General features: G+C 47.6%; 1 protein-coding gene across 1 annotated transcript in view; it reads left to right on the top strand.

Annotated features, from left to right (window-relative positions):
* Positions 1 to 10,347: 10,347 nt before the first annotated feature.
* Positions 10,348 to 22,389, top strand: part of BRD4 (bromodomain containing 4) — a 71,714-nt gene continuing 59,672 nt past the window's right edge. Inside the window, 1 exon segment of the mRNA XM_063658738.1 lies at positions 10,348 to 13,424. Coding sequence (XP_063514808.1) covers positions 13,381 to 13,424 — 44 coding nt within the window. The 5' untranslated portion in view covers positions 10,348 to 13,380.

Here is a 22,389-nt window from a genome sequence, read left to right as displayed (position 1 = left end):
GCCCACTAGCTCTTGACTGCTGTGGCATAAGCTGTGGGAGTCCACCATATTCAGCTTTGTTCTCAGTGAACTCAGATGGTTTGGATGATATGTAGTGAGCACAGGATAGAGCTCAGAAGTGCTCTCCAAGATGTCCAGGCAAGGCAGCCTGAGAGGGAGGAGACCTTCCAACTGGGAGCATAGGAAGGGGGCTAGCGTTCAGTCTGGTTCTTCAATGAGGACAGCAGAGGTTTGGACAGAGACCTGGACAGGTCTGAAAGCAAGTACCTGTCCCTTGGAGGTGCTCACCAGTGTGAGGAGACGGTCAGAAGAGGGATGCAGAATGCTGACTGGACAGGTCTCCTTTTCACCCAGACATCTGGTCAGTAAAAACAGTGCTTCCCTCCTGAGGAGTTTCCCATGAAGACATTCACAAGAGTGGAATTTAACTTCATCTTGAAAAAGTTTCCACTACAGAACCAAGTTGCCTTGATTTGGTTTCACTTCTATTTTTTCTTTTTCTTTTTTTTTTTTTGAGATGGAGTTTGGTTCTTGTTGCCCAGGCTGGAATGGAATGGTGTGGTCTCAGCTCACTGCAACCTCCGTCTCCCAGGTTCAAGTGATTCTCCTGCTTCAGCCTCCTGAGTTGCTGGGATTACAGGCATGCGCCACCATGCCCGGCTGTTTTTTTTTTTTTTTGTATTTTTATTGGAGACAGGGTTTCACCATGTTGGCCAGGCTGGTCTCGAACTCCTGACCTCAGGTGATCCACCGCACCGGACTTTCACTTCCATTTTTCCTTTTGCTACTCAGAGCAAGTCTGTGAGTATAGAAGCGGGAGGGTTGGGGGGAAGTCAGTAAACTGGAGTATGTCTTTAGTCCAGGTGCCCCAGGCTTGTTAAAAATATGGTGTGAACTGGATAATCTTTCAGGATTATGGTGAGCTTCTCGGTCTTTTTTGTTTGTTTGTTTGTTTGTTTTTTGAGACGGTGTCTCGCTCTGTCGCTCAGGCTGGAGTGCAGTGGCGTGATCTCGGCTCACTGCAAGCTCTGCCTCCCGGGTTCACGCCATTCTTCTGCCTCAGCCTCCTGAGTAGCTGGGACCACAGGCGCCCACCACCACACCCGGCTAATTTTTTGTATTTTTAGTAGAAGTGGAGTTTCATCGAGTTAGACCAGGATGGTCTCGATCTCCTGACCTCGTGATCCGCCCACCTCGGCCTCCCAAAGTGCTGGGATTACAGGCGTGAGCCATGGCGCCCGGCCGCTTCTGAGTCTTGAGGTGCTTTTTTTTTTTTTGAGACAGAGTCACCCAGGCTGGAGTGCAGTGGTGTGATCTCAGCTCACTGCAGCTTCCACCTCCTGGGTTCGAGTGATTCTCATGCCTCAGCCTCCCAAGTAGCTGGGACTACAAGCGCCTGCCACCACGCCTGGCTGGTTTTTTTGTATTTTTAGTGGAGATGAGGCTTCACTATGTTTTCAGACTGGTCTTTAACTTATGATCTCAAGTGATTCACGTGCCTGGTCCTCCCAACATGCTGGGATTACAGGCATGAGCCACCAAGCCCGGCCCTTGAAGTGCTGCTTACTGTAGGATAGAATTGAGTTCTAGCTCATGGGTGCTTCCTCCTCCATCCCCTTAAGGATTCTGTTTCCAAGAGAATTTCCTGCCTGCCTCAGGCACACCAAATGGGACTCAGTCAACATCCATGTCCAGTGCGTGTGCTGGATGTACTCGGTAATCAGACACTGTTCAGCATTCTGCATGTGCAGACACTGTTCTGCATTCTGCATGTGCATTTGATGGTGAACAGAGGGGTTTCCCGTGTGTGTCCTGCATTCACTGCAGACATGACAGTGAGTGAGGCAGGTGTTTCAGGGATCCTAATGTCTCCAGTGGTGATTGTTGCACAAGATCCTAATATCCCTGTGCTAGAAAGGTGGTGATTCATTTAACAGGTGTGCCATGAAGGATTTTACTTTTACATCTTTTCTTTGACTTTGTAAAATGACACATGATCTCATTCAGTAGGAAATTGGCTCTGAATACCTGTGGGGGAAAAAAAAAAAACCCAATCCAGAGAAAATGGTAGAAGTGGTTAAACTCCACACACAGTGCTACTAGTAAGCTAGTTGAAAAGTACACAATCAAAATAGAATAGATGACTGCAGCATGATTATGCTACCCTGAAACTGCACTGCATGTAGGATAAGACCTACTACACTCCTGTCATGTAGCACCCTGGGCTCCTGGGTTCTGTGACACACTGTTGCCTCATTCAGTTCATTTGATTCTTCTTCCAGACATCCCCCAAACTCCATTTCCTCCATCTTCCAAGGTCTGGTCTGGACCTTACTTATTTTACAGTGTACTACCCAATTTCCAAAGCAGTGCTGTCCAGGGGGACTTTCTGCAGTGTTGGGACTGTTCTGCAGCTTGGTTATCCGGCCTGGTAGCCACTGTCCCCTGTGGTAAGTGGGCCTTTGAAGGGGGCTTGGAACACTCAGTAGTGCTGTTGTCAAACCTGTTTTGACAGGTTTTAGAGAAAATGGGGTCACTTTAGTTCCTTGACCATGTGGAGCTTGTCGACATCCTCATGGATGCTGTCATTGAAGCAGTTGGATGCGCAAGCTTGGAATGCAAGGGTGGATCTAGACCAGACTTGGGGGCATTGGGCATCCCCAGGAGGATGGATGTGAGGGCTCCTCCCAATAGGACGTCGGAAATAAGAGTCCTAGCAGAGTCCCAGACTTGAGAAAGCCAGGCCCGTGTGTAGTAAGAACACAGATTAGTGAATTTGCTTTAATCTGGGGAATGGTGAAAGGCTTTTCTTTCCGAAACAGTGTGTCCTAGAGTGAACTCCAGTGACCTAGATAAGTATCATGTTTAATAGTTTTGTCCTCTGTTCTTGGAGCCTAGAAAATTCCCCACTTCTCTTTGGAATTTGCTTTGGCTGACATCTTTCATTTCATTCATTCTATGCCTCCACACCCCCACGTCCCCCATTTTGTGAGCAGAGTTTTGGGAGCAGGACTGGCTCATTTTGGCACATTATGTTTGTGTGTGGAAAATGTGAAGTGCAAATGAAAGTTCAAGCACATACTCAAGGCTGAGCTGTGGTACTAGAAGGTGCCAGTGGTGGGTCCACCTGGAGTGAGTCAAGCAGTGGTTGAGGTGACTTGAAAATACCCTGCCTGGTTCAGGCAGGATAGCCCCTGAGTTCCTAGGGCAGAGATTCTTAAATTTGGTCTGTGTAATCCTCCCTCTCCTTCATCATGGAGTTTTTCTGACAAGCACTTGATGTTTCTGGTTATTGAGCAGTTACTTGTGCTGAGTGCCAGGGATTGTCTAGGTGCTGGAGGTCAGCGGTAAGCAAGGTGAATGATGCCCACTCTCCTGCCTGCCCATTAGTTCATGTGCTAGGAGACTGCAGGGCAAATGATGCAGCCTGCTTGGCTTTTACTCCATGATTACAGATTATGAAATATAAATATTAATACATTAAATAGTTCTTACTAAATCATGACATTCACACTTTTTTTGAGATGGAGTTTTGCTCTTGTTGCCCAGGCTGGGGTGCAATGGCGCAATCTCGGCTCACTGCAACCTCCGCCTCCCGGGTTCAAGCAATTCTCCTGCCTCAGCCTCCTGAGTAACTGGGATTACAGGCACCCACCACCACGCCTGGCTAATTTTTTTGTAGTTTTAGTAGAGACAGGGTTTCACCATGTCAGCCAGGCTTATTAGTCTTAAACTCCTGACCTCAGATGATCCACCCGCCTCAGCCTCCTAAAGTGCTGGGATTACAGGCATGAGCCACCGCCCAGCCTTTTTTTTTTTTTTTTAAGGTGGAGTCTTGCTTTGTTGCCCAGGCTGGAGTGCAGTGGCGCGATCTTGGCTTACTGCAAGTTCCGCCTTCCGGGTTCATGCCATTCTCCTGCCTCAGCCTCCCAAGTAGCTGGGACTCTAGGTGTCCGCCACCACGCCCGGCTAATTTTTTGTATTTTGAGTAGAGAGACGGGGTTTCACCGTGTTAGCCAGGATGGTCTCGATCTCCTGACCTCGTGATCCACCCGCCTCAGCCTCCCAAAGTGCTGGGATTACAGGCGTGAGCCACCGTGCCCGGCCACCATTCACACTTTTTTTTGGAGACAGGGTCTCCGTCATCCAAGCTGGAGTGCAGTGGCACAGTCTTGGCTCACGGCAACCTCCACCCTCCGGTCTCAAGCTATCCTCTTACCTAAGTCTCCTGAGTAGCTACGCCCGACATCTTTGTTTTGTTTTGAGAGTCTCGCTCTGTCACCCAGGCTGGAGTGCAATGACATGACCTCAGCTCACTGCAACTTCTGCCTCCCGGCTTCTAAGTGATTCTCTTGCCTCAGCCTCCGGGGTAGCTGGAATTACAGGCATGCGCCCCCACGCCCGGCTAATTTTGTATTTTTAGTAGAGATGGGGTTTCCCCATGTTGGCCAGGCTGGTCTAGAACTCCTGACCTCGAGTGATCCACCCACCTCCGCCTCCCAAAGTTCTAGGATTGCAGGTGTGAGCCACCGTGCACAGCCTGTTTTTGGTTGTTGTTTGTTTTTGACGGGTTTTCACTCCTGTTGCCCAGGCTGGAGTGCAATGGTGCGATCTCGGCTCACTGCAACCTCAGCCTCCTGAGTAGCTGGGATTACAGGCGCACACCACCATGCCCAGCTAATTTTTTGTATTTTTAGTAGAGATGGGGTTTCACCATGGCCAGGCTGGTCTTGAACTCCTGATTTCAGGTGATCTGCCCGCCTCGGCCTCCCAGAGTGCTGGGATTACAGGTGTGAGCCACTGCACCCGGCCCCTTTTTTGTTCTTTTAGTAGAGATGGGGTCTCACCACGTTGCCCAGGCTGGTCTCGAACTCCTGAGTTCAAGCAGTGCACCTGTCTTGGCCTCTCAAACTGCAGGGATTACAAATGGGAGCTATGAGCTACTGTGCTTGGCCAATGTTTGCTTTTATTAGTAGCGGGTGTTTACTGAACACTTGCTTTGTGTAGCATTTCATTTGACCCAGCCCTGTGAGGGCATTTTCCCATGTTAGTATTGAGGAATGTGGCCTGAACCCATTTGCCTACATGCACATGCATGTGTTTCAAAACATAAAATGCAACATCCTAACCATTTTACAGCGTAAACTATATGCATATTGTTGTGCAGCAGATCACTAGAAAGTTTTCATCTTGCAAAGCTGACACTGTATCCTTCGAATAACTTCCTTTTCCTTCCTCCCCCCAGCCTGTGGCAGCCAGTCTTCTACTTTCTATGAGTTTGACTACCATAGTTATTCGTATAAGTAGAATCAGACGGTATTTTTTGTTTGTTTGAGATGGAGTTTCATTTTTGTTGCCCAGGCTGGAGTGCAATGGCGCGATGTTGGCTTACTGCAATGTCTGCCTCCCGGGTTCCAGTGATTCTCCTGCCTCAGCCTCTCAAGTAGCTGGGATTACAGGCACCCGCCACCATGCCTGGCTAATTTCTTTTTTTTTGATGTATTTTTAGTAGAGACAGTGTTTCACCATGTTGGCCAGGTTGGTCTTGAACTCCTGATCTCAGGTGATCCACCCACCTCTGCCTCCCAAAGTACTAGGATTACAGGCGTGAGCCACTGCGCCTGGCCGATTCAGACAGTATTTAGAATTTTGTTACTGGCTTATTTCACTGAGCATAATAACCTGTTCTCCAGGTCCATCCGTGTTGTAGCATGTCAGAATTCCACTCCTTTGTTGATGGAGTTGGGTTGCTTCCACCTCTTGGCTGTTGTGAATAATGTAGCAGTGAACATGAGTGTGCAAATATCCACCTGCCTATTGTTTTTTTTTTTTTTTTTTTTTGAGACGGAGTTCTGCTCTGTTGCCCAGGCTGGAGTGCAGTGGCACAATCTCAACTCACCGCAACCTCCGCCTCCTGTGCTCAAGCAATTCTTGTGCCTCAGCCTCTCAAGTAGCTGGGACTACAGGCCCCCTGCCACCATGCCTGGCTCATTTTTGTATTTTTAATACAGACAGGGTTTCACCATGTTGGCCAGGCTGGTCTCAAACTCCTGGCCTCAAGGGATCCACCTGCCTCGGCCTCCCAAAGTGCTGGGATTACAGGCACAAGCCCCTGCTCCCGGCCATCTTGCTTACTTTTTGAACACGTTAGAACTAAGAACTTGGGTGCGGGAGCCTGCTGGGGGGCTTTAAATTCCCCATATTCTGCCTCCACACGGAAACTGATTTTGGGGATGGATATTGGGCATCGGTGAAGAGTAGGCACAAAGGTACGGGAGATGGTTCAAACAGTGGTGCAGCCAGGTGTTTTTCAGGACAGCCTAAAGGACTGTTTAAGGCCAGGCATGGTGGCTCATGCCTGTAATCCTAGCACTTTGGGAGGCCGAGGCAGGTGGATCACCTGAGATCAGGAGTTTGAGACCAGCCTGGCCAGTATGGTGAAACCCCGTCTCTAATAAAAACTATAAAAATTGGCCTGGCACGGTGGCTCACGCCTGTAATCCCAGTACTTTGGGAGGCTGAGGCGGGCGGATCACGAGGTCAGGAGATTGAGACCTCCTGGCTAACACGGTGAAGCCCCATCTTGACTCAAAATAGAAGAAATTAGCCAGGTTTGGTGGTGGGCACCTGTAGTCCCACCTACTGAGGAGGCTGAGGCAGGAGAATGGCGTGAACCCGGGAGGTGGAGCTTGCAGTGAGCCTAGATCGCGCCACTGCACTCCAGCCTGGGCCACAGAGCGAGACGCCTTCTCGGGGGAAAAAAAAAAAAAAATCCAAAAATCAGCCGGACATGGTGGCATGCGCCTATAGTTCCAGCCACCCAGGAGGCGGAGGTTGCAGTGAGCTGAGATCATGCCATTGCACTTCAGCCTGGGCAACAAAGTGAGACTGTCTTTCAAAAATAAATAAATAAATACTGTTTAAAAATGGATTGGATCTCACCCTTTCATCAGCTCCCAGGGGACTCATCCTGTCAGTGGGTTTCTCACTCCTACCCACTTTGTACAATGATTTCCACAGCAAGTAGTTTGTCTTGATGTCACCTTGAAAAGGCTCACAGAATCAACATTTCTTAACATTTCTCTGTGCATTGCCTCAGAATGTAACCAGAAAAGCTTAGGTTTTGGAATGTTTTAAGGGCGAGGGCGCTTACCAGCTCTTGAGCAGACAGAAAAGAGGTGAGAGGAGCCCCCAGTGAAGCCAGATTGGCAAGCTCTGCCTCTCTCCGCACTCAGTGTTCTGTGACTTGTGCCTGTATGACTTCATTGCTTTGTCCTTCACTCCGGCACAGTGATTCTTGGGTACAGTACCTCAGTCCTTGGAAGGGCAGCATGGAGCCTCAAAATTGATTGCCACACTACATGGTTTGCTCCTTGAGAAGGAAACATCTTTGATTCCCTTCCCCTACCCCCAATTTCAGAAAATCTGGTTGTATCCTTAGAAATGACACCATCCGTTCATCAGTTCATGGATATTTTGGTTTCTAGTTTTTGGCTGTTATGAATAATATCTCTGTGAGTGCCTACACACACTTTTTACGTAGAAATGTTTTCCTTTCTCTTGGCATATGCATAGGGGAGGAATTTGTGGGACATTCATTACTTATGTTTAACCTTTTGAGGAACTGCCAGACTGTTGTACAGTGGCTGCCCCATTTTATATTGCTGGACATATGAGGGTTCCAGTTTCTCCACATCCTTGCCGACAATTGTTGTGTTTTAGATGATAGCAAAGATTCCTTTTAAACTTACCAGAGATTTAAAGTTTGTTGATTGTTTTGTTTTGTTTTTTGTTTGTTTTTTGCTTTTTGTTTTGAGATGGAGTCTTGCTCTGTCACAGGCCCAGGCTGGAGTGCAGTGGCACAATATCTGCTCACTGCAAGCTCCGCCTCCTGGGTTCATGCCATTCTTCTGCCTCAGCCTCCCGAGTAGCGCCCACCACCACGCCTGGCTAATTTTTTGTATTTTTAGTAGAGATGGGGTTTCACCGTGTTAGCCAGGAAGGTCTCGATCTGACCTTGTGATCTGCTCGCCTCGGCCTCCCAAAGTGCTGGGATTACAGGTGTGAGCCACTGCACTCAGCCCTAAAGTTTTTGTTTTTGTTTGTTTGTTTGTTGAGATATGGAGTCTTGCTCTGTCTCCCAGGCTGGAGCGCAGTGGTGCAATCTTGGCTCACTGCAATCTTCACCTGCCGGGTTGAAGCAATTCTTCTGCCTCAGGCTCCCAAGTAGCTGGGGCTACAGGCGTGTGCCACCATGCCCGGCTAATTTTTTGTATTTTTAGTAGAGACGGGGTTTCACCGTGCTGGGCAGGCCAGTCTCAAACTCCTGACCTCATGATCCTCCCGCTTCGGCCTCCCAGAGTGCTGGGATTACAGGCGTGAGCCACCGTGCCCAGCCCAGAGGTTTAAAGTTTAAGAAGTTTCAGCCTATGTTTTTTGCCCCCTTTTTAAAAATTTATGTCGTCAATTTTTTTCTTATAAATTTTTATTTTTGCCACTTTCTTCATCCAGTGTCACAGCTTATACTATTAATTTTTTTTTTTTTTTAGGTAGACTCTCGCTCTGTCGCCCAGGCGGGAGTGCAGTGGCGCAATCTTGGCTCACTGCAACCTCCGCCTCCTGGGTTCAAGCGATTCTTCTGCCTCAGCCTCGTGAGTAGCTGGGACTACAGGTGCACGCCACCACACCCAGCTAATTTTTGTATTTTTAGTAGAGACAGGGTTTCACCACATTGGCCAGTCTGCTCTCAAACTCCTGACATCGTGATCCACCTGCCTGGGCCTCCCAAAGTGCTGGGATTACAGGCGTGAGCCACCACACCTGGCCTTTATACTTCTTATTCTCTCCCTTTGATCATCATTTTGAGCAGCAATTGCGGGATAAGTTCTCTGGGTTTTTTTTTTTTTTTTTTTTTTTAATTATTTATTTTCTGAGACTGTCTGGCTCTGTCATCCAGCGTGGAGTGCAGTGGCATGATCTCGGCTCACTGCAACCTCCAGTTAAAGCAGTTCTCCTGCCTCAGCCTCCCAAGTAGCTGGGACTGCAGGCACCTGCCACCACACCTGGCTGATTTTTGTATTTTTAGTAGAGACGGGGTTTCAACACATTGGCAGGCTGTTCTCAAACTCCTGACCTCAGGTGATCCACCTGTCTCTGCCTCCCATAGTGCTGGAATTACAGGCATGAGCCACTGCACCTGGTCTTAATAATTTTTAAAAATATTTTTTCTGTTTTTTATTAATTTTTCTCTTTTTTCTAAAAACTCAGCAGGAAGTCGTGTTTTCTCAGTGGTCTTGGAGGCTGCTCTTGCTCAGGTGAGTCTTGTCAAGTGACATACCGATTGCAGGGTGGCTGTGTGTGCAGACCTGAATGCCATGGTGTGGTCAAGAGGTAGAATTTTAAGTCTCTGTCATGGGAATTTTTTCTCTGTGCTTTTAAAAAAGATTTAATTGATCTTTTTAGGCAATACAGTGCTGACATGTTGGGAGTAAGGGTTTCCAGTCAACATCATTCTCCCTGTTTTTTGCTCACAAGCACACTTGTGTACCTGAGGGTAGAGATATATTTCAGAACCCATTTCGCTCACTGTACTTGTTCCTAACAGATTTTGGTTGAGGGCAGAGAGTGAAGAGTTTTACAGGCAGTGCCTCATTGTTAAACTGCCACATCCTTTTTTTGTTTGTTTGTTTTTCTGTGTGAGACGGAGTCTCACTCTGTCGCTCAGGCTGGAGTGCAATGGCTCACTGCAACTTTGGCCTCCTGGGTTCAAGCAGTTCTCCTTCCTCAGCCTCCCAAGTAGCTGAGATTACAGGCTCCCATGACCATGCCTGGCTAATTTTTGTATTTTTAGTAGAGACAAGGTTTCACCATGTTGACCAGGCTGGTCTCAAACTCCTGACCTCAGTTGATCCTCCCACCTCAGCCTCCCAAAGTGCTGGGATTACAGGCATGAGCTACCACACTTAGCCACACCCAGCTAATTTTTGTAGGGACAGGGATGCACCATGTTTCCCAGGCTGGTCTCAAACTCCTGGGCTCAGGCAGTCCGCCCACCTTGGCCTCCCAAAGTGTTGACAGTACAGACATGAGCCACCATGCCCGGCCTAACCTCAGTGGCGCGATCTCGGCTCACTGCAGCCTCCGCCTCCCAGGTTCATGCCATTCTCCTGTCTCAGCCTCCTGAGTAGCTGGGACTACAGGTGCCTGCTACTTTTTTGTATTTTTAGTAGAGATGGGGTTTTACTGTGTTAGCCAGGATGGTGTCGATCTCCTGACCTCGTGATCCACCCACCTCGGCCTCCCAAAGTGCTGGGATTATAGGCATGAGCCACTGCGCCCAGCTTTTTTTTTTTTTTTTTTGAGATGGAGTCTAGCTCTGTTGCCAGGCTGGAGTGCAATGGTGCAATCTCGGCTCACTGCAACCTCCGCATCCTGGGTTCAAGCGATTCTCCTGCCTCAGCCTCCTGAGTAGCTGGGATTACAGACACGCGCCGCTTCGTCCAGCTAATTTTTGTATTTTTAGTAGAGGCGGGGTTTCACCACGTTAACCAGGATGGTCTCCTGGTCTCGTGATCCGCCCACCTCAGCCTCCCAAAGTGCTGGGATTACAGGGGTGAGCCACCGTGCCCAGCTAACCTGCCCTTTTAAGAGACAGGGTCTCCACTGGGTTGCCCAGGCTGGAGTACAGTGTTGATTCACATGCATGACCCCACTACTGATAGGTGTGGGAGTTTTGACCTGCCCCCTTTCTTTTTTTTCTTCACTACCTGACCCGCCCCTCCCGCCCCCGCCCCCCCCACCCCGCAACTTTTTTTTTTCTTTTTTTTTTTTTTTGAGACGGAGTCTCACTCACTCTGTTGCCCAGGCTGGAGTGCAGTGGCATAGTCTTGGCTCACTGCAACCTGTCTTCTGGGTTCAAGCAGTTCTTGTGCCTCAGCCTCCCGAGTAGCTGAGATTACAGATGCCCGCCACCCTGCCCAGTTAATGTTTGTATTTTAATACAGTTGGGGTTTTGCCTTGTTGGCCAGGCTGGTCTCGAACTCCTGGCCGACCTGGGCTGGTTCACCCCTTCTTAGGCAGTCTGGTAGTACCCACTCCTTGGAGGTCACCACACTGATGCCATACTTAGTGCGGCCACCTGATTGGCACCATGCGATATAGCCCAGAACTCCTGGGCTCAGGCCATCCTCTTCCCTCCTCAGCCTCTCAGGTAGTTGGGACTACAGGTGCTCACTTCCGCGCCCAGGCTTGTTTCGTTTTTGGCATTGTCTTGTCCCGGAAAGGGCATGAGATAGACTCAGTGTTGCATTTTGTGCTTAAAGATCTCTGTACCTCTGACGTGTTTTATGTGGGCAATTAGAACTTGCTGAAAATGGAATATACTACCTAAGCAGGTGCACAGATGAGTACCGTTATGGCTAGTGGTACTGAAGCTCAAAATGGACATTCACCCACTGGAATTCGGAGACATTGGCAGTGATCTGTAACAGGTTGCTTAATCTTTGAGCCTGTTTCCCTGTCAGTGAGATTGGGTAGCAGAAGCACTCCATCCACCTTTCAGGGTTAGCTCTGCTTGTTACTGATGAGGGTCAAGCACAGCAGAAGGAATTGCTCCTACCCACCCTGCAGTGCTCTTACTTCACTGAAGGTTCTGTAGGTGATTGATGGTGCAGTGTTTTGGTTAGCCTTTCAATTTTGAGTGATTCTGATTTGTTCACTCAACTTGAGGAGACTTGGCCTGACCAGTTCAGTCGCCTCTGCTTCCTGTGTGTGTTCCTTTCCCTACTTTGTTTCCTTGTCCATCCTGAATTTTGAGTTTACCAGTTTTGTGTTTGTTGCATGTGTATAGGTATACCTCGTTTTATTGTGCTTTGCAGATAATTGCGGTTTTTTTATTTACAAATTGAGAATTTGTGGTGACCCGGCATTGAGCAAGTCTTTTATCAGTGCCATTTTTCCAATAGCGTGTGCTCACTTCATCTCTGTGTCACATTTTGGTAATGTGACCAATGTTTCAGACTATTATCTGTTATATTTGTGATCAGTGATTTTGGGTATCATCATAGTTTTGGGGAACCACAAACCATGTCCATCTAAGAAGGTAAATTTAATCTGTAAATGTTTGTGTTCTGACTGCCCCAGCTACTGACTATTTCTCATCTCTTTTCCTCTCCTCAGATCTCTCTGTTCCTTGAGACACAACTATCCTAAAATTAGGCCGGTTAGTAACCCTATAATGGCCTTTGAAGTGTTCAAATGAAAGGAAGGATCGCGCGTCTCTCACACCAAGTCAAAAGCTAAAAATGGCCAGGCATGGAGTTCATGCCTGTAATCCTAGCATTTTGGCAGGCTTAGGTGGGAGGATCACTTGAGGACAGGAGTTTGAGACCAGCCTGCGCAGCATGGTGAGGCCTCGTCTTCACAAAAAAAATGGAAAAAGTAGCCAGGTGTGGTGGCACACGCCTGTGGTCCCAGCTACTTGGGAGGCTGAGATGGGAGGATTGCTTGAGCCTAGGAGGTTGAGGCTGCAGCAAGCTGTGATTATGCCACTGCACTCCAGCCTGGATGACAGAGCAATACCCTTTAACAACGATAAAAAGCAATAACATATTTTGAAAGCCAAAAGTTAGGCTGCTTAAGCCAGATAGTTAACCAGATTGTGAATGCAAAGGAGTTCTGGAAGGAAATTAAAAGTGTGACTCCAGTGAATGCCTGAGTGATAAGAAAGTGAAACAACCTTATTGCTGATATGGAGAAAGCTTTAGTGGTCTGGATAGATCAAGCCAGCCGCAATATTCCCTTAAGCCAAAGCCTAATCTAGCAAGGCCATAGTAACTCTATTCAATTCTTTGGAGGCTAAGAGAGGTGAGAAAGCTGCAGAAGAAAAGTTTGAAGCCAGCAGAGGTTGGTTCATGAGGTTTAAGGAAAGAAGCCATCTCCAAAACATAAAAGTACAAGGTGAAGCAGCAAGTGCTGATGGAAAAACTGTAGCAAGTTATCCAGATCTAGCTAAGATAATTGATAAAGGTGGCTACAGTAAACATTTTAGTGTAGACAAAATAGTCTATTGGAAGAAAATGCCATCTAGGCTTTTATAGCTGTAGAAAAATCAGTACTTGGCATCAAAGGACAGGCTGCCTCTCATTAGGGGCTACTGCAGCTGATGACTTTAAGTTGAAGCTACCGCTCATTAGCCATTCTGAATATCCAAGGACCTTAAGAATTATGCTAAATCTACTCTGCCTGTGCTCTGTAAAGGGAAAAACAAAGTCTGAGTGACAGCACATCTGTTTACAGCATCATTTACAGAATATTTTAAGCCTACTGTTGAGACGTATTGCTTAGAAAAAATATTTTTCAAAATATTACAACTCGTTGATAATGCACCTTGTCACGCAAGACCTCTGGTGGACATGCACAAGGAGGTGAGTGTTTTCGTGCCTGCTAAAACATCCATTCGGCAGCCCATGGATCAGTTTCACCCTTCAAGTCTTATTATTAAGAAATAACATTTCAGGCTGGGTGCTGTGGCTCATGCCTCTAATCCCAGCACTTGGATGGCCAAGGCAGGTGGATCACCTGAGGTCAGGAGTTTGAGACCAGCCTAACATGGAGAAACCCTGTCCCCACTAAAAATACAAAATTAGCCAGGCATGGTGGCTCCTGCCTGTAATCCCAGCTACTCGGGAGGCTGAGGCGGGAGAATCGCTTGAACCCAGGAGGCGGAGGTTGTGGTGAGCCGAGATCGCACCATTGCACTCCAGCCTGGGCAGCACCTCTGTCTCAAAAAAAAAAAAAAAAAAAAAATATGGTCTTAATTTTAATGTAGGTGAATTTATGAATCTTTGTTTCACGGTTGGTGGGAAGAACACTATCCTGAAGTGAAATATATTCTATATTTTCTTCTGAAAGTTGTAAGGTTTTGCCCTTCCAATTTATGCCCTTGATCCATCAGGAAATGATTTTTTGGGGGTATAAGGTAAGGAGTCAGGTGTGACCTTAGATGAATTACCGATTTCTTTTAGCATCAGCTTCCTTGGCTGCAAAACTGAGACCCTAATCCCTGCCCTGTGCGAGGTTCTTGTGACGTCGGAATACAGCATACAGACACATTGAGCCCCATGTCTCAGTAAGCATTCAGTAATTGCTTGTTGGTTTAAGTCCAACCTTCTTCCCTAAGCATGTGGACACTCAGGGAAAGTTGGCGCTTAACCGGGAAAGTTGTTGCTCGTACATTGTCTGCCAGCTTACTACAGGCATCGTGGCCAGGCTGGGTTTGGCTGCTCAGCACATCCCCTGGCAGGGCACTGGCGGCCTGGAAAATGTATAGCAGGCAGGTGCTCAGTCAGTCCTAGAGCTGATTTCATGTGATATCTGGTGCATTTATTATAGAAATGAAAGCATAAAAATGTGTTTAAACTGTTTCCTACTCTCCCGGCACAGTGACAAGGCTGATTCCAGGCACAGCTTGGTTAGGCCAGCACTTGTAACCATGGTGGGGAGCCTCGAGGCACTGAGTGAGCTCAGCCTCCTTGGGCAGAAAAGCTTGTTTAGTTATTGCCAGGCACACAATGTGTGTTCCTGTGGGCAAACAAACAGACGGCTGGAGATCGGGGGACCTGGTAGTCGTCAGCATTTATGTCACCACCGTATGCCTTCTGTGAATGACTTGCGGAAGAATAGAGTGGGTTGGGATTATATGGTAAGTGTAAAAAAGTCAGCGATCAGAGGGACTTTGGGTTTACCTCTGGAGAGGACATAATGAAGGTAATCCTTCACTGTGATGGATGAGTGGATATTTTTTTGTACCCTGAGCTCTTTCATCCTACCTTCGTGGTCAAATGTAAGAGCAAGTGCTTTGGGGCTCAGAGGGCATCTCTCCAAGCATTCTGCATGGAGTCTATTGTGGTGAATGTTCTTGCTGGCATCTTGATCAAGGACTTTGTCATAATTAGCCATCAAATGCTTGTTGGTCCTTCTCAACCCTGTAATGTTGATACTTGAAAAACTGGAAACATCCTGACAGAAACAGTTGGGAAGTGGTTGTGTGAGCTCTGGTTATTGCATTACAGTTAAAGTTGGCAGGTTCTGTATACAGTACCCCATCAAAAACAGAACACAGACTATATAAGGGGAATATTGTTTGTAAGTAACTCTGTGGGCTAATTGTGCAAATAGGTGCTTGAATGCTGGGCAGCCGCCTTCCTTCTTCGTGGCTTTGTTGCATTTTATTGTATTGTTGTATTGCATTTTATTGTAATGACAGTTACTCATTTTGATAAGATGATCTCAGTAGATAGGCTGAATTGTCCTGTTTAAAGGCTACTTTTCTCCTCTGAATCTGAAGGTGTTCGCTGTCAGAGCTAGTAGGGAGTTTTGAATTTGGCACTGTGTTGCCTAAGCGTCTTCCCCCCCCCCCCCCCCCGCATAGGCAAATAGTTTTACTAGTTTGACATTTAATCAAAATTTAAACATGGGGCCAAGGAAGGTCCTCCAGGAAGCATTAGTATGAAAAACATTTTAAACAGCTTTGTTCTAGCCACACAATTTGGATTTCTCAAGATTAACTGTCTGTACATAAACACTCTTGAATAGCTATGTGTTAATTTTTGCCTACTTTGAGCTGGGAATAAGCTTCTCTTCTCCAGTTGATGTGAATGCAGGGGGGGTAGTGTACCCCACATGGACTCTGTGTTACTCCTTTAAGATTGTTGGGCTTGCTGCTTTGTTCTCTCAGTGTAAAGCACAAGTCACAGAACCCATGGTTTACCTTAACTAGAGCCCTCCTTTCAGAAAAGCACTTTTTTTTTTTTTTTTTTTTTTTTGAGACGGAGTCTCGCTCTGTGGCCCAGGCTGGAGTGCAGTGGTGCGATCTCGGCTCCCTGCAAGCTCCGCCTCCTGGGTTCACGCCATTCTCCTGCCTCAGCCTCTCGAGTAGCTGGGACTACAGGTGCCCACCACCACGCCTGGCTAATTTTTTTTGTATTTTTTAGTAGAGACGGGGTTTCACCGTTTTAGCCAGGATGGTCTCGATCTCCTGACCTCATGATCCGCCCGCCTCGGCCTCCCAAAGTGCTGAGATTACAGGCATGAGCCACTGCGTCCGGCCCAGAAAAGCACTTTTTAATTTTTTAATCCTTTTTTTTTTTTTTTTTTTTTTTTTTTGAGTCAGAGTCTTGCTCAGTTGTCCAGGCTGGAGTGCAGTGGCACGATCTCAGCTCACTGCAACTTCCGCCTCCTGGGCTCAAGCAATTCTCCTGCCTCAGCCTCCTGAGTTGCTGGGATTACAGGCATGTGCCACGATACCCGGCTAATTTTTGTATTTTTAGTAGAGACAGGGTTTTGCCATGTTGGCCAGGCTGGCCTCGATCTGTTGACCTCGTGAGCCACCGTGACTGGCTGAACTGCTCTGTTTTACAGACAGGAAACACGAGGCTGACAACATCTGTTACTCGGAGTCCCCCAGGTTAGCATGGAAGCTCGTGGTTCAGACCAGGCTGTCCTTGCCTGCTGCACTTGCAGGTCTGTCTGCCTGCCTTCCCTGCAAAGCAGCATCTCCCAGTCCTGGGGGTCTCTTTACCAGGTCTGAAGGGGGTCAGGGTGGGGTACTGCGTGTGGTTTGTTTATTCTCTTAAGTTTATATGCAATAAAATTCCCTTTTTTTTTTTTTTTTTTTTGAGATGAAGTCTCCCTGTGTCTCCCAGACTGGAGGGCAGTGGCGCAATCTCGGCTCACTGCAACCTCTGCCTGCTGGGTTCAAGCAATTCTGCAGTCTCAACCTCTCAAGTAGCTGGAATTACAGGCCTGCACCACCATGTCCAGCTGATTTTTGTATTTTTACTGGAGATGTAGTTTTACCATGTTGGCCAGGCTGGTCTCAAACTCCTGACCTCAAATGATCCTCCTGCCTCATCCTCCTAATGTGCTGGGACCATAGGCATGAGACTCAGCAACTTTTTTTTTTTTTTTTTTTTTCTCTTTGAGATGCAGTCTCACTCTGTCGCCCAGGCTGGAGTGCAGTGGCGCAGTCTCGGCTCACTGCAACCTCTGCCTCCCAGGTTCACGCCATTCTCCTGCCTGAGCCTCCCGAGTAGCTGGGACTACAGGCGCCCACCACCATGCCTAGCTAATTTTTTGTATTTTTAGTAGAGATGAGGTTTCACTGTGTTAGCCAGGATGGTCTCGATCTCCTGACCTCGTGATCTGCCCACCTCAGCTTCCCAAAGTGCTGGGATTACAGGCGTGAGCCACTGTGCCCAGCCTTTTTTTTTTTTTTTTTTTTTTTGAGTTGTAGTCTTGCTCTGTCGCCCAGGCTGAAGTGCAGTGTGGTGCGATCTCGGCTCACTGCAACCTCTGCCTCTCGGGTTCAAGTGATTCTCCTGCTTCAGCCTCCTGAGTAGCTGGGATTACAGGTGCGCACCACCATGCCGGGCTAATTTTTGTATTTAGAGGTGGGGTTTCACCATGTTGGTCAGGCTGGTCTTGAACTCCTGACGTCGTGATTTGCCCGCCTTGGCCTCCCAAAGTGCTGGGATTACAGGCGTGAGCCACCGTGTCCGGCTGCTCAGCAACGATTGATCTGTTTTCTGTGTCTATGATTTTGCTTTTTCTAGAATGTCATATTAAATGGAAAATGGAATCATACAATGCAGGGGAGGTAGGGGTTGAGTCAGGCTTCTTTTCGTTAATATAGTTCATTAGAGTCATCTGACTACTTAGTGGGAGTGTTTCAGTTGTTCGTTTTCATTGTTGAGTAGTGTTTTATTATATGGATAGACCCCAGCTTTTTCTGCATTTCTCAGTTGAAGGAGACATGGGTGGTTTCTAGTTTTTGGTGATTCTTAATGAAGCTGCTAAAGCTGTTCACATGCAGTTCTTTGTGTGAACATGTTTTTCTTTCTTTTGGTTAAAGACCTGCAAGTGAGATGGCTAGGTCATTGGAATAAATACATGTTTAGCTTTACAGGAAACTCTCAGATGTTTCTGGAGGGTCGCATCATTTTTCGCCCTCATCAGCAGTGGATGAGAGTTTTAGTCATTGCACATCTTCACTAGCACTTGGTTTTGTCAGGGTTTTAGGGATGGGAAGCAGTGGAGTCACATAGTCTTGCAGTGGTATCAGTGTGGCTGTGATTTGTATTTCCTCATGACTAGTGACGGGGAGCATCTTCCCAGATGCATTTTGTTTCTTATTTTTGGTATGTATTTGTCTTTTTATTTTGTCTCACGGGTGATTGCCCTACCCCACACATGGTTTTGTTTGATTGATTGTTTTTATTAAGATGGAGTCTCCCACTATCGCCCAGGCTGGAGTGCAGTGGCACGATCTCTGCTCACTGCAACCTCTGCCTCCCAGATTAAAGTGATTCTCCCACCTCAGCCTCCCAAGTAGCTGGGATTACAGGCACCCACCACCACACCTGGCTTTTTGTATTTTTTTTTTAGTGGAGACAGGGTTTCACCATATTGGCCAGGCTAGTCTTGAACTCCTGACCTCAAGTGATTGGCCTCCTAAAGTGCTGGGATTACAGGGGTGAGCCATCACACCCGGCCCACACATGGGGTTTTATTTGTTTTCATTTATTTATCGGGTGAGGGTCTTGCTCTGTCGCCCAGGCAGCAGTTGCAGTGTCTGTGATGTCTCACTGCAGCCTCTGCCTCCCAGGTTCAAGCGGTCCTCCCTCCTCAGCCGCCAGAGTAGCTGGAACTACAGGCACACACCACCACACTCGGCTAATTTTTAAATTTTTTAGTAGAGGTGGGGTTTCACTATGTTGTCCAGTTGGTCTCCAGCTCCTGGGCTCAAGTGATCCTCTCACCTCAGCCTCCCAAAGTGCTGGGATTGTAGGCATGAATCACTGTGCCTGGCCAGGTGCAAACTCCAAGGGATTCTCTTTGTAGATGGAGAGGCAGCTCTTCATACGCTCTCTGTAGAACAGCAGTTCTATAGAGCAGCAGTTAAGTCATGTGTTTTGCTTATGAACCTTAACAGGCCTGGGTGGGTGAGGTGCAGAAGCGGGTGGCCACTTGCTGTAAGAACACATAGCACTGGAATGTTGAGCCCCACTCTCCTGAGTGAAGCCAGCTGGTTAATGCAGCCTTGCCTTAGGGAAGAGGAAACAGAACGTCATACCAAGGAATCCACTCATGCTGGGCCACTGCAGGAACCATGGAAACATGTCCCTATAAATGTGTCCGTGTTCTGTGTGTGTGTCTGCATGTGTCCATATTGAGAGTTGTGCTTGAAGCTGGGGATCACAAAATAAACCGAAAATTGTGTCGACCAGCTTCTTAGCTGGGCTTGGCCATGGCGGGGATGTCCCAGGCCTTACATGTTTTCTTCATTCACCCCCTACCCACCACCACCACCAAGGGACTCTTGAGTTGATTACTTTGCTGTGAGCATAGCATAGCAATCTGTGTGCGGAATGTGTGGAAGTACGTCAGGCTTTGATGGGTAAAACACTTTGATGGGTATATGAGCACATATATCATGAGAAAGGAATAGTGTGAGTTTCTGTGAAAGTTACAGAACTCTCCAGCAACCATTAGTCTTGGGGAATTCTTTTTAAAATGGCAGGGGTCATTCTGTTCATTCTCTGTGTGATGGTCACTTCTCATAGAGTGATGGGGCCTTCTCCCTTAAGACAGACACGTGGATCAGGAATAGACAGGACTGACAAGAGCCCCTCTTCTTTCCCAGATGGAAGACACTGCCTGTTTCTACAAAGTGGGGGATACCTAGCCACCCCGGTGGGCAGCCATGATAGCTGAGCATGTTTGCTCCCCGTGTGTCCACTTACTGCAAGTGTTTGTGGTGCCACCGTGACTGGGGAAGGGCTCTGTGCCAGCAGAAGAGAGTTGTTGCTACACCTGGGGTGTGACCTGTAAAGGTGACACGATGTGCCAGCAGTTACCCAAATGTCAGAATCCTAGGAAATTATCCTGGGCTGCTTGGGGATGTCTTAGTGTGAGACCTGTTTTCTTTCTTTGGGTCTTAGGCGGAGTCAGATTGATTATTTGAATGATTGGGCATTCTTTCTGTTAAGCTGATTTTCTGATTATGGGAAGTAGATTGTTATAATTTTGGCTTAGTTCAAAGTGTTAGGGAAGCTGTATAGAATTTCTTTCATCTCTTTTTCAGAGTGGGGTGAGGAGAGAAGGGAAATAACCACAAGATTTTTTTTTTTTTTTTTTCTTTTTTGAGGTGGAGTCTCGCACTGTTGCCCAGGCCGGAGTGCAGTGATGCAATCTCTGCTCACTGCAACCGCCACCCCCCGGGTTCAAGTGATTCTTCTGCTTCAGCCTCCCGAGTAGCTGGGACTACAGGCGCCTGCCACCATGCCTGGCTAATTTTTGTATTTTTAATAGAGACGGGGATCTCACCATATTGGGCAGGCTGGTCTTGATCTCCTGACCTCGTGATCTGCCCCCCTCAGCCTCCCAAAGTGCTGGGATTACAGGCATGAGCCACCATGCCTGGCCAACCGCAAGCTTTTATATTAAGAATGCAAAGAGCATTTTGCATTTTTCTTGAAAGCTATTGAGTTAACCACAGTCCTGTACATACTTAGCTAAGATTCAAGGAAAAACAAGCCAAATATTCCAGCAGTGCTTACGCTAAGTGTTTTTGTTTGTGGACCTCCACCCATGTTTGTGCCTTTTGCAGAGCCCTCCTTAATAAACTGTTGCTTATAATAAAGTCCAAATTTAGCTATGAGTCATTGGGCCTGCAGAGGCAGGCACAGAGGGATCTTTTCTCAGGATTATTGGGTGCTGCTGTAACCCTTGTGAGGCAGGCCATCATCTTGTGCCTCATCGTGGCTCTCCCAACTGCAGATTCCACTGGTCGTAATAGAATCTCCTGTAATGCTTCCTTTTCTTTCATCTTGCAGGCAAGATTGCAGAAATGCTTGAGGTTGTGGATGGCCACACGTGTAGGCAGCACTCTTTCACTGTGCTGCACCTGGTTCCTTGGGTTTCATGGGCTTGGTCCTTATATGCTGCCATTACCATTTCACCTGCAATTTTCCAGCTGGTTTCTACCTCTTACATCATCTGCTGTGACGAAGGTTGGCTTCATACAGAGGAAGTGAGGACTCCTGGTTAGAGCCCGCAATTGTATTCCATTTGCCAGCAGGTGGGGCATCTGCCACTAAACCTGATTCCTGAGCAAAGGCATGTCCAAAAGCAGATGAGATGTCAACTTGCTCTGAAAGAGGCCCATTAGCTCTGTAAATACAGAGCGTATCTTAGTTCTTTGCATTTGTCCAGTAAACGCTACAAAGAAATGTGTGGAAGTGCGTCAGGCTTTGATGGATAAAAGACTTGAAAAGCAACCGCAGTACCCCAAGGCGATTTTAAACCTCTGTGAAGCCAGGGTTTGGGGGGGTTCGGTGGCGGTGGCTCAGTGCTTCTCTGTATGGTGCGTACGTTGTTTATTCAGGAAGGTAGGGAGCAGCAGTATAGTCCATCAGATGTTTTCTTAGCAACGGCTCTCAAGTAGATTTAGGACTGCAGAAGGAGCAGCTTGGAAGGCTCTGCAGTCTGCGCAGCCTGGTCAACGGGAGGGCACAACTGGAGACCATGCCAGGCCTGGCTGCCATGCTATGTTGTGTCTTTTGTTAAGAATGTAGCTGAGGGCTAATGTAACTGAGGGCTACTGCTGTATCACATCCTGTGACTTTGTGTGTCAAAGGGGAAGGAACTTTTAAACATCTATCTGTTAGAAGCTATGCTGGCTGCTTTTTTGTATCTTTTGTTGACTCCTCACAAAGATACAAGGTAGATGTTACGAAATCCACCTAGAAGATGGACCTGGGGCTGAGGTGCCTCCCCAGGGGCAGGATCTGAACAAAGATCTTCTGGCTTTGAAGTATCTGTTTGTTTCATGTGGTGGCTATTGGTGGAGGGGCTTCTGCCGTCAGAGACTACTCTCCATGAGAGGTGGGCAGAAAGGGTTATATGCCTAGAGAACCAGGGAGAAACAGTTGCTCTTCAGATTAGAGAAGTCTCTGTCAGCACAACTCCTTTGTTAAGGGGATTTTCAGAGGATTTAGAGTAAGTTGATTTGTCTCCCTTTATGCCCCTGGATTTTCCAACTTAAAGCTCTGCTGTTGGACGGAGTGGTGCTTCAGAATCTCGGTGTGGCTGGACAGTCAGGAGACTGCACTTTGGGATGCTACCTCACATCCTAGATCCTTTTGGCTCCTTGTCCACTTTAGCAGCCATGGTTTACTCTCCGCGCCACTGCGGTCTAAAGACACACTGGCTGGTCTGCAGACATCATGCGCTAGCCTCTGCCTCAGGCTTTGGGCTTTGTGTGGCTGACCATCGTGGCTAATCTCTGGCTTTCTTCAAACACACATTGAGGCCTGTCAACCTGCAAAG

The sequence above is a fragment of the Pongo pygmaeus genome, chromosome 20 (assembly GCF_028885625.2).
Source record: "Pongo pygmaeus isolate AG05252 chromosome 20, NHGRI_mPonPyg2-v2.0_pri, whole genome shotgun sequence".
Taxonomy (NCBI): Eukaryota; Metazoa; Chordata; class Mammalia; order Primates; family Hominidae; genus Pongo; species Pongo pygmaeus.
Note: the sequence above shows the minus strand (reverse complement) of the source record. Positions and strands in the feature narration are given on the sequence as shown.